The sequence below is a fragment of the Coturnix japonica genome, chromosome 2 (assembly GCF_054131305.1).
Source record: "Coturnix japonica strain WE chromosome 2, WE-NBRP24, whole genome shotgun sequence".
Taxonomy (NCBI): Eukaryota; Metazoa; Chordata; class Aves; order Galliformes; family Phasianidae; genus Coturnix; species Coturnix japonica.
Genome location: NC_140664.1, coordinates 115,013,797 through 115,025,689, shown reverse-complemented (window position 1 = coordinate 115,025,689; position 11,893 = coordinate 115,013,797). Strand labels below are relative to the sequence as shown.

Below are 11,893 nucleotides of genomic sequence, written 5' to 3'. Positions count from 1 at the left end.
ACAAACTCTCTTAACACTTCTTCTTAAATCAGTTCCTTAACTTAATAGGAGGACATAATCATGAGCTTTTAATGTACTCAAAGCTCCAGGTGACCTTTACCAAGACTGCATGAAGAAAGGTGGTAGAAAATTTTTGCACATGTAAAACAGCAGATGAGGACTTTTACAACCTGTGTTCCCAGTGAATCCCTGTGTAACCTGAAGTAAATCACTCAATTTCTGTGCTTCCCATCTCCACCTATTACATGAGGATTTCTTCTACCCTTCTACTGTTTATTTAAACTGTGCTGTCTTTTATCATGTGTTTGCACAATTCTTGACCTAACAGAGTCACTTCTCAGTGCTGCCACCCTGTATGTACTGATCACAATCCAGACAGCTGCTGGGTTATTACTGTCAAACAGCACAGACCTGCTCAGAGCAAAAATAGACAATGCAAGATACCAGCCCCTTACTGGGGACTTCTCTATGCTGCTGGGCAAGTTACTAAGGGAATTCTGGGGCAGCAGAGAGAGGGCTGGAACATCCTCAGCTGAAGAATAAAGACTTTATGATATAAACCAATACAAGCAAAAATAAAAACCCTAGCAGCACAGTTGCTTATCAGAGCACCCTGCAAGTCACAGCTTCAGGTGCATCTGTGTTAGGTCCACATGAATTCCTCTCCAGATTAGAAGCAGCTGTTCTGGGAAAGGTAAGTGTGAGGGGGATGAGGCTCAGCTGTGTTTAAAAAGGAACAGCAAATTCCTCAGGCTTCTCTTTACTTTTACATGGGAAGTAAGAATGTTTGCTTTCCATAGGCTGATTTTTCTGGTCTCCCATGTCATTAAACTCTTCTGATTCCGTTGATAAAGCCAAAAGGCCTCTCTGCAGTGCAGCTGATTTTATTTCTGGTAAGTGGTATCTTCTGGACTACTCAAAGACTGGTTGTTGATAATTAACTGGATCTTTCTTCTTTTAACACTGTTATCCAATTTTCTGTAGATTAGAACTGAAATGAAATGCCAAGCAGGTGTCAGCATCCCTAAGCAAAAGGGCTGGGTTCCAAAGTGAAACTTAGCAGGTGGGACCTCTAAGAATAATATAGTTTTAACAGAAAGTTCTACAGTTTCAGAGGCCTTCTGCTGTGAAAATGAGAGGAGGGATGCAACCATTGGCACTCTTTAATGCACTCATACTTTTGTTGAAGATTGAGACTGGGCTTGTATATACTCACGTGCTGCGTGAATCATGTATCTCTTTATCAGATAGCCAAAGAATTCAAAGCATGAAGAACTCCCTAAGTTCTGTTCTTTTCTCCTTATAGAATGTTTGTGCTTATTTTTTTCTTTATGTATTGAGATTTTATTTATTTTCCTTTTACAGTTTAAAAGTAGAAAGGCTTCAAATGGAATAAGAAATTGAAAAATATATCTGTGCACATCTTTACAGCATCCTGATGCTTCTTCTGTTTCTGTAATTTCTATTTGACCTCTTCCTAATCTTCCCACTGCATCCTATCTTGGTAGAAGGTGCAGAGGAAAACCTCCAAAGACATGATGGCAGTCACAGGGTTCACCCTTGCAGAAATCTGAATTACTGGCTCTTGTACTATTCTCTTCATCCCCTGACTCCACTTAATGTGGCAGGATTAAAACTTCAGCTACGCAATCTGTTCTTCCTTGAGTTGGTATATCTGCATTCCTGACTTTGTTTAAACCCTGTTTCTGCCCAGCATGCCTATGATTGGCTTTCAAATCAATTTTTAATTGACTTAGCTTGTAACCTTCAGCAAACAGTAGATCCAATCCTGCATTTGATTGACAGATTTACTGTTAATGTAAAAAGAAGAAATGCTAACCTGATAAGACCTTAAATTCTAAAGTACAGATGAGCAATGAGCTGAACTTACAGCTCCCCACCCACATAATGTTTGTCTTCCCTGCCTTTTAATCCTCCCTTTTTCTTTGTTTGTTTCTTCTTTTGTATTATGTTTAGGTGGGAAAAAAAAAGAAAGCTTGTGAGCACCCTAGAATAAGGACTGTGTTTATATAGCACACAATAACAGGCTCTCGTTTCTCATTAGAACTCTCAGTACTGCTACTGAGAACAGTAACTACTTTTTTTTGCTGAAATTTTAGAAACTGCAACAAATACCCAGCACTTACCGAAGTATCAGACACCCACTATGTCCCTGTGTAACAGACTGAAACCTTTGTGCAGCAGTTTGAGCTAGTTGGTTGTACTGAGACTTTGTAGTTCTTATCACCTGCAGCCAAAATACATTCTTCAGCTTGAGAAAAATCCAATCTAGAATGCTTAGCTGTGGTTCACGTTCTGCTGACCGAAGTATGATTTTAATGCTAGTAATCAAAGCGAAGGGAGTATTTGCGCTCTCTTCTCTCTTGTAAAGCTGATTTTTTAACACTGTTCTGATATGAAATACAATCCAATATATTGGTGAAAATCCAGATTTGTTCAGAGACTGGATGTGGCTGCTGTACACCTATAAAAGCTGTAGACTTGCTGCTACTACATCATGGTCTGTGTGTGTTTAATTACACCTTGGAGTGCATTTGGGTTAGATGAGGGACAAGGAAAGGAGGTCTTGGCTCAGAACTCCCAGTTCCCAATAAATCTGCAAATGGAACACTAGTCCTTGGAAGCAGTGAACTGTGATACGTGCTATTCTGTGTGTAAATGCATGTCTAGAGATGTTTACTGGCCCCAGCTAAGCATTTTCCCCTGTGCAATTCTGTTGTCTACTGACAAAGAGACACAGGTCTGCCTAGTGATGTATTTTCTGAAAACTCTTGTACAAATGCTGCACGAAGATGGTGCTGGAGGGAAATGAAGCAAGTGCTGCTGAAGATGAACCTAGCAGACTGCTCATAGAAAACAGATACAGTCCATTGAGCACCTATGGCTTACCCCATTATCTGTTAGAGCATATCTCATGCTGTTTATCTTCAGGAGTATTTTTAATCTATTATGTTGTAAAGTAAATTACAACTACACTTGTAAACAGTTATGACTGAAATTCATAATATATTGTTGCCTCCTTTGGCCAATTAAAACAACACTGTACCTGTAGAGGCAGCAAAGTCTTTTTTTACTCATCTAAGAAAGAGATGCTTTCAGAAAGCCAGAGAATAGCTAGATTCCTTATATGTTTTTCTATAGATGAACAGGACTTATCAGGAGCACTAGTAAGTTCCTATTATTGGGAGAACTGGTAAATCATATGGCAACTGGTCTAGTATTAGATATGCAGCTTGGCAGCCCTGCCTGCGGCTGGGGGGGGTTGGAGCTTGATGATCCTTGAGGTCCCTTCCAACCCAGGCCATTCTATGAACGGTTGGAGATCATGAAATAAATAGTTGGTGCACTTTTTCATTGTCTCAGTAGTGATTTATTTTAGTTGTCACCTCTGAATATCAAGCTGCAATGTTATCACTACATTACATACAATGTTACACACTGAGGCAGATAGAGCAGATTTTTCAAAGCCCTCCTGGGTCTTTAGGCATATCTTCTATAAAATATTTCCATTAACTGTAATCTCTATGTAACATTTTTTTTTTTTCTATTGCTGCTGTATATACACTGGTACAAAGTTAGCACAGCTCAACAGCTTGTTTGTTTTTGCAACGAAGCCTGTATACTGGATTTCCATCTTTGAGTTTCCTTTTGGATATAGGCAGTTCAGAAACACAAAGCATGTATTTAAAACAAGTAACTGTTGCAAGTAGATGGCTTATTATGGAATAAGTGGGTTAAATTATTGTTTCATCCTACAAGCTACCACTTAGTTATACGCGCCCAAATGATGAGATGCTATTTTCCTTTTTTGCTTGACTCCCAGTGGAAACAACCTTTCATAACGATACACAGCAAGTGCGTATTTGTATGTCTAGCTCCTCATAATTTATTGTAACTACATCTCAACAGGGACACTGATGTCATAAAGCAATCCAATTTCTGCAAATCTTGTGAAGATTCACTGTTAGCAACTACACGTGCCCTGTGTTCACACCATACATGAAACTAGTGAAACTAGTGGAGCAAAACCTTTTACTGGAATCAGTCATGAAAAGCCTCAGTCACAACTTCCATCCTTCCTCAACTACAATTAATCAACTGAAATGTGAATTAATAGAAAAATGAATCTTTCATTCTACTATTAAGAATCTGTTTATTCCTTCTCTTATAAATCCGGTGAACTTCACCGCCCTTTAAGAGTTAAATACAAAATACAAAATGTTTACAAAATTCTCTGGAGGAAAAAGAAAGTAACTGCAGTTTTCTGTGTAGTTTTCTTCACTGTTGTGCTGTGCTAGCAATAACAGAGCAAACAGCAGTATCTGATTTACTGCAGGCATTTACTATGGAGTTGGGAAACTATTTTCATGTATTCAGTTTAGTTAGGCAGGAACAAAGTAAAGCAGATATTACCCTCGTATTTGAAATCGTAGTACTTTTAATCTGCTTGCAAACTGCTTGTATTATATTAAGGAAAAATGATATGCTTAAAAACTGTGCAACCTTCTTCAAAGAAAGCATTGTGAGGAAATGGTAGTGTATTGTGATATCTCAACTTGATAGGATTTTAAATAGAGTAACTCTAGCATACAAAAGTAAAGCTCAAAGAGCACATAGTTTTTGTGTGTTGGGGGTGGGGAGGGGTGAATGCTGGGGAACAGATAAATCTCTTGGAAGCAGTGCCATGGCTGATGACATTTTTGAACAGCAGCCCTGTGCTCCCAGCAAGGGCTTGTGTGCCTCAAGTCAGTAGTTCTGAGAAGCAAATGAAATGGTAGCACGAATGTGGTGGGTGTGGGGAGTAGTGGGTGAAATGTTTGTTATTATAGTAAATATATGCACAGTGCTATCCATATGAAGCCACTGAAAAAAATGTGTGAGCTGAGGCTGTAATGCTTGTACATACTATCACATGTAGATTGGTCTTTTGAGTCTCTCATGGTCTTATCTCCCAGACTGAAGGGTTAAAGTAGGAACTACTTTTTGCATTTCTTTTTTAGAGGCAGCTGCCTTTTAGTGAAGTAGGGATATGGAAACTGAAAACCGGGGGTACCTGCAAAAACAATGCTTTCTTCTACTCCTTCAACTGTCCCATAACTAGTTGTACGCTTGGGTTTAGAAACTGAGATTATAACCTTCGAATTTGTAAACACAGGATCGATGTTCAACTTTCAGTTATTTGCTCCCAGTACAGTAGGGAGTCTGGTGATACAAGTCCCCAGCACAGAGATTCTGTGGGAGAAGTTGTCAATGTGCTGAGTTCCACCTGACCTCAGGAAGAGCGTGTGCTACCCACATGTATCCATCCACACAGAAAGTGGTCAGATGGTCCTTGGTGCTCTGCAGACCTGGTGTCTCTGCCGCTACAGCTGTGCTGTGGGATGAAATGATCAAAATGCACGTAACTCAGAGGATGGAGATTATAACATCAGTCACACAGACATAGCACTTTCTCGCCATGATTAAGAAAAGTTATGAGTTGGTGCTGTTGTGTTTCTGTGTGCATTTTGTTTTTCAACTAACACACCTAAGCAGCATTCAAGATGCAACTCAGAACCAGTATCAAAGAACGAGGCTTTTAGTTTGTTAGCTACCAGCGTGGCATAATGTTTATATGCGAACATGAAAGCTGTAAAGTGTAAATGTTAGACTTCATGTGAAGGTATGTATGAAGTGAGAATAGGCTTAATTAAGTGGTGTAAACAGAGTAGTAGCTTAAACTGCAACACACAGCAATTCCATCTCCTGCTGCTCTAAGCTGTGTTATTTATTGTGAAAAAAGAAATTAGATTTTCTACCACCGACTACTTTTTAATAATCAAAGCAAAATAATCCACACAGCTTGCAAGTTATACAATAATCCAGAGGATGTAAAAAAGATGATAAAAGATTTCTTTGTGCAAAACATTTTGTATGTCAAGAGACCGTCTTAAGAGCAAAACTTCATGTTTTCCAATTTGTCGGTATCAGTATGTGAAATAGCCCAACACTAAAATTAGCTTCTTTCTTACTTTTTATAACAGGCTTCACAATAGCTCGATCTTTTTCCCATTCAGTTTCCTCGTACATACACTTTGCAATTAATGTCACTTGTTTAAATAAGAGACCCCTTTCAACTACACACTAGAAAAGGTACTAAGTGTACTTCTTGCCATACACCTTCTAAGTTTCTACAGGCTAATCAAAGCCTTGCTTCACCATCACCTTCAATTATTAAAGGCTGAATGTGTCAGCTTTCTTACCCTCCCACTAATTTAGATACCATTACTCCCTTCATAACACCTGGAACACCTGCCCAGTCTGCACGTTTGACTTCTAAAGAAGCATGAAGTGTAGGGAGGAGCTGATCAGCTTGGATTGTTATTTAATAGCTGTTTTGCAGTAATGCCTACAGGCATTAATTAAGATCAAGGCACTAAACACTAAGAAGACTCACAATGAAGAACAGTACCTGCCCCAGAGAGTTCATAATGCAGTTTACAGCAAGTTATAACAAGGTGAACAAAATAAATGTAGTGAAAGGAAACACATCAACTGACTTCTCCAATCAATTTCTAGACAGCAGATCACTTTAATGTACATACTTATAAACACAGTTATGCTCACTTTGCTATAGATGGTCATTCCTCTCTAACCTTAATCATTTAATTATCACCCTGATGTCATAAAATTCTTCTTCCAAAGAAACATATAATCTTTTAAGATATCAGATACGCCACACTGTTGAAAATCATTGGTTCTGCACCATTCCCTCTTCCAGGGCACTGAAATATGTTATTACGTATTGACTTTTTCAACAAGGCAATAGATGAAAGCAGCATTATTGTATTTCATGTTAAAAATTTCAGTATCTCTAATAAAGGTAGTAGCTAACCCATGTTCTCCTTGCGGAACTAATTACAAATGGTTATTATAATGCTTCGTGAAAGTGGTTTAAGGTTTCAATGGCTATAATACCTTATAGGCTGATTAAATAAGTAAACAATTTTACAGGCGGAAATAAAGCTCAAGTTGATTGACGTCAGGTGGTCAGGTTTTATGAATAAAACCATTATTTGTGGTAACGTTCCTTAATAAGGGCTTTTTTTATCTGGCTTCCAGCAGCTTCAAATCACTGTGCACTGTCCTTGAGATTATTTAGGCTGAGTTCTACTGATGCTTTTCTGTCCATGCTCCATATGCTACTTTAAGCAGTATGTGATAACTTTGCCGTTTTAAACAGGATTCTAACAGGTGTTTTAATATGTTAATACCACTGAACAACGAGTATCTACACTGTGGCATTTCTGTACAACGTTTGGCTATACAACTTTGCTCTTTTACACATTGTAGTTGCGATTTAAAACATGAACTGCAATGCTTTCAACGACGAAATACGTAACCGCCAGAACATCCTTAAACACCCCATTAGTTCAGGAGCTACATCAAACAACGGGGAACTGCTGGGCGCTGTGACACAACTCCCAGCCTTCCCTACGGCACGGCGCCTCACTGCGACGTGAGGAAAGCCCGGCCTCAACATGGCGTTGCTGCTGGGTTTCCCTCCGGGCTGCGTAGGGTGAGCTGCGGTGCGAGGAGCGGGCCGTGCGCTGTGAGGCGCCACAGAGCCGCTTCCAGAGTGCTTAGGGCGGGACGCCCGTTTGAGTGACAGCAGGCGCAGCCCATGGGCTTACGCAGCTCTGAAGAACAGGCGAGATCGCCGCCACCGCCCGCCCGCTGTGGGTGGAGGGTACGGAGCGAGCGCGAAGGGCAGCAGCGCCTCACCGCCCTGCTCCAGGGCTGAGGGAGCTGGAACGGGGTCCGCGATGAGTGGCTGGAGCTGCTAACCAATAGGCGAGGCGAACCGCGCTTTTATCCCCGCCCCCGCCGTGCCGGGCGACCAATGAGGAGCGCGGGGTGGGGCGAGCCGGGCTAGGCGCGGGCTGGGCGCTGCTGTGCTGCCAGAGGTTTGGGAGTCGTAGTGGCGGCGGCTGTGGCGGTGCTGGCGGCACGGAGGTGCGCGACATGGAGGCGCTGGCGGCTTTAGCTTCGCCGCGCTGAGGGACGGGGCCGAGCGGTAGGCCGGAGGGATAGGGCTGGGGGGCGGCGGCGGTGGTGATAGTGGCGGCATGCGGCAGGGAATGCGGTTGCCCGCCGTGCTGCAGTGTCGGTAGCGGCCACCGCAGCGTTGCGGGGCTGCGGAGCCCGCAGGGCCGGGCTGGGTGGGGAGCTGGGTTACGGTGTCGCTGCCCGCGGTTGGGGCGGTGGCGGCGGCAGCTCCGGGTCGGGGCAGGGGGGAGTAACGCTGCGTTTGTCGCCGCAGGATCGGAGCCGAGAGCGGCCGGTGGACCCCGCCCGTGGTAGTGGCAGCGGCAGCGCGCTGTCACCTCGCCTCACGGCGATGGGGAATGGACTCTCGGATCAGACGCCGATCCTGTCCAGCCTGCCTTCTTTCCAGTGTTTCCATATTGTGATCTTGGGGCTGGATTCCGCTGGGAAGACGACGGTGCTTTACAGGCTGCAGTTCAATGAGTTCGTCAACACCGTCCCCACAAAAGGATTTAATACGGAGAAAATCAAAGTGACTCTGGGTAACTCGAAAACGGTCACGTTCCACTTCTGGGATGTGGGCGGTCAGGAGAAGCTGAGGCCTCTGTGGAAGTCGTACACGAGGTGCACCGATGGTATCGTGTTTGTGGTGGACTCCGTCGACGTCGAGAGAATGGAGGAGGCCAAAACTGAACTTCACAAAATCACGCGGATATCTGAAAATCAAGGAGTGCCTGTCCTTATAGTCGCTAACAAACAGGACCTGAGAAACTCTCTGTCTCTTTCTGAAATCGAGAAGATGTTAGCGATGAGCGAGCTGAGTTCTTCGACTCCCTGGCATTTGCAGCCAACCTGTGCAATCATCGGAGATGGACTCAAAGAGGGACTGGAAAAACTATACGATATGATAATTAAGCGAAGGAAAATGTTGAGGCAGCAGAAAAAGAAGAGATGAGTTCTGTTTTGACCTTTCTATTTTAGAGTAGTTACGTGGTCAAAATTTGACATAAGACAGCTTCCAAACCCAGGCCTGCTTGTTTGGATGCCGTTAAGCTTAGTTACATTAAACAATCAGTTGCACAACCTTGCCTTGTGGAAGGCAGTGTGCCCATGGAACTTCTTATTTTATTTGTTTTTAAATAGTCTCTTCTGAGTTTATGGCTCTGCATTATTTCAGAAGCCCTAATAGGTGATGTAATACTACCAGGAAATGGATGGATGGGTGGGTATATGTGACATGGATATCTAAATAGCCAAATAAGACGAGGGGTTTTCTGCTTAGTGTTGTACTCCTACGTTTGAGGGTGCCTCTGCAAACGATTTGCATTGAAGGTGTTCTGTGTTTTTGAACTTCTGATGCTCGTGAGTGGAGTGTTTAGGTGAACATTATACAGCTTTAAAAACACGTATGAAGCTAGTAACCCATTATTTCAAGAGGCTGTTTTTTATCTCGTTTGGGGATTTCTATGGAAGCTTGGCTACATGTGTAGGGTGGGTTTTTCTTTGGATTTGGCACTTTCTGAAATTGACTCGCATTCAGTTCAAATACTTGAAGCTTAAGTGCTGTGAGTTTATCAACTGATAGAAGAGACTTTTTTGTCAAGGTTAAAAACGTAAGCAGCACGTCGGAGCATGGAAAAGTGATTTCCCAACATACAGCATGTTTTTCATATGTGAGGGTTTTTTTTTAAGTAGCCATTCATCCTTATACGCTAAATCAGGTTTAAGCTAATACTCAAAATTAGTAATTTATTTTTGAACGATGAGCATTATGTCCTTGATCAATCCAATTAAAAGTAAATTGATAGCAGTGAAGGAGCTGTAAAGAACAACTTAGGCTGTTGTGGTTCTAACAATCGCAACGTTTGCTCTGTTAGTGACTTTTTTGGCAATAAAAACAAATCATAATGAAGTAAAGCTGAAGTTAAACTTAGCAGAGCACTAATTGTATCTCCCCAAAATACCCGTTTGATTAAAGTGGGTATTGCTATGTCACTTCAATGTACGCTTTTATTTTATTTTTTTCCTGTCGTGGCTCTTATTAAAGTATTTTGTGGTTAGGAATGTAATAATGCTTTATACACTCAAAACATTTGACACTACTGGGAGGGAGGGAGTGGGGGAAGAAGATTTTCAAGATGGGCCTGTGTTCTGCTTTAATTATGCTTTAAGCTGTTCTTGTTTACAGAGTGTGCAAACAGTGTTAACTGGGCAGGATAGTGCTTGACAGAAAAGGGAGGGTAGTTTTTCTTACTGGTACAGAGCTTCAAGTGACTCTTTAGATACTTGGTTAGCAACTAAAAGGGCTAAAACAGAGCCTGGATTTTTAGGACTAATTTAGCGGTGCTGTAAAAATTCATCAGAATGTTCGATTCTCTTTAAACTTTCGTTAGAAACATTAAATTAAAAAACAAAGCAAAATCTATTTCCTCCTCTTACTCAACCAGCAATGTAATAATACACTTTCTTACCTGCTGCCGTGTATTAGGAGGATGACGGCTACAAACCTGAATGTCAATCAATGTAACTTAAATATGTTTTAGGAAAAAGAACGTCAAATTTTTTAATCAGCAGCTGTTTGTCCATGAGGTAACCAAAAAATGCACTTTAGTGTCTTCAATAAAGGAAAGTGACAGCTGTATTTTTTTTTTTTTTAATGATATCTTGGTCCTTTTTGAATAAACTGAAGTAGCTTCCAGTGGAGCTTTTGTATGTTGGTTATATATGTACCTGCACTGGTGACATTGTAAGTCACTTACTCAAGTAATGTCTATATTTATAGAAATGTGGATGACTTCTTAAACCTCAATAAACAACTCAAAACAAGACTACAGAGAAGGTGTCTGATTTGTGCTGCAGTGATATATTCTCCTCAACCTCTGTGTACATATTGATCTTATTAACAATGGAAGCATTCCTGTCGAAAACCTAAATCTTATAAATGTGGAAAGAGTCATAAATGTCCCAGTGTTATAAACTGTAGGTACCTCATTAACACCTTTAAATCGGTGGTGTATCTGTATGCTCATAGAACTGATATTAACTATGCTAACTCCTTTCTGAAGTGATGGATCTTGCACAGTTTGGAAAAGCCTTTATATATGCGAACCTATCTTCTGTTATCTGTAATATTGGATAGATAATGTTGGGCATTTATTTTGTATGCACAGGTTGTACTGATTTTTGTACATTGGCAAAATTATGTGGCAAAATTAAAGTTTCTAATTTGTTTTAGGTCTCTAATGAAGCCAGGATGCATCTCATTTAGAAACCTACAGATCAAAATTTAACCTTGAATAAGAATGTCCAAACCATTCTCAAAGTCCTTTCACATCACTGATGGTACATCAAAGTGTAGGTTGCTCACAGTGGATCTCAAGAGATTCTTGCACTGTGAATCTTGAGTGTAATTGGTATCATCTAGCTAACACTTTTCCTCCTATCATGTGCGTAGCACTGTTAGGTTAAGGAAGCTGATGTGACAGGTTGGTTTGGGGATGCAAACTGTAAAATACAAAGTATTACTTCAAATGTTCATTAAATTTCTGCAGGGAATAGTTGAAAAGGCACCCTGCCCCAAAAAGGCCAATAGTATTTTGTTCTGCATACTGAACGTGTAACTCTAACCAGTGACAAGTGTCCTTGAACTCCTGTGTGTATAATAGCTTCAGTGCATGATTTTAACTACAAAGTCATGACTGATGTTTACCCAGAGCTCTTCTTTGGAGGAAGTGGTCAGAGAAGGTGGAGAACTGTGTTCTTTGAGTGATTTGCTTGTTATTTTCTGGTGTTTGGCACTGGCTTAGGAAATGGGGACAGCAAGTTGGAGGTAAATTACATTGAA

The 11,893-nt window shown here is 41.3% G+C and overlaps 1 protein-coding gene across 2 annotated transcripts; it reads left to right on the top strand.

Annotated features, from left to right (window-relative positions):
- The first annotated feature begins 7,963 nt into the window (after positions 1-7,963).
- ARL4A (ARF like GTPase 4A) lies at positions 7,964-10,877 on the top strand. Of its 2 annotated transcripts, none has more exons than XM_015853650.3 (2): positions 7,964-8,016; positions 8,324-10,877. In XM_015853650.3, exon 2 carries the CDS (start codon positions 8,402-8,404, stop codon positions 9,002-9,004), a length of 603 nt encoding a protein of 200 aa, XP_015709136.1. In that variant the 5' UTR covers positions 7,964-8,016; positions 8,324-8,401; the 3' UTR covers positions 9,005-10,877. The 2 variants fall into 2 exon arrangements, with proteins under 2 accessions (XP_015709136.1, XP_015709135.1); XM_015853649.3 differs by having other exon boundaries at positions 7,964-8,077.
- Positions 10,878-11,893: the final 1,016 nt, after the last annotated feature.

What these genes read in the sequence shown, in the direction of transcription:
- ARL4A (XM_015853650.3), top strand. Translation starts at nt 8,402, where the DNA reads ATGGGGAATGGACTCTCGGATCAGACGCCGATCCTGTCCAGCCTGCCT.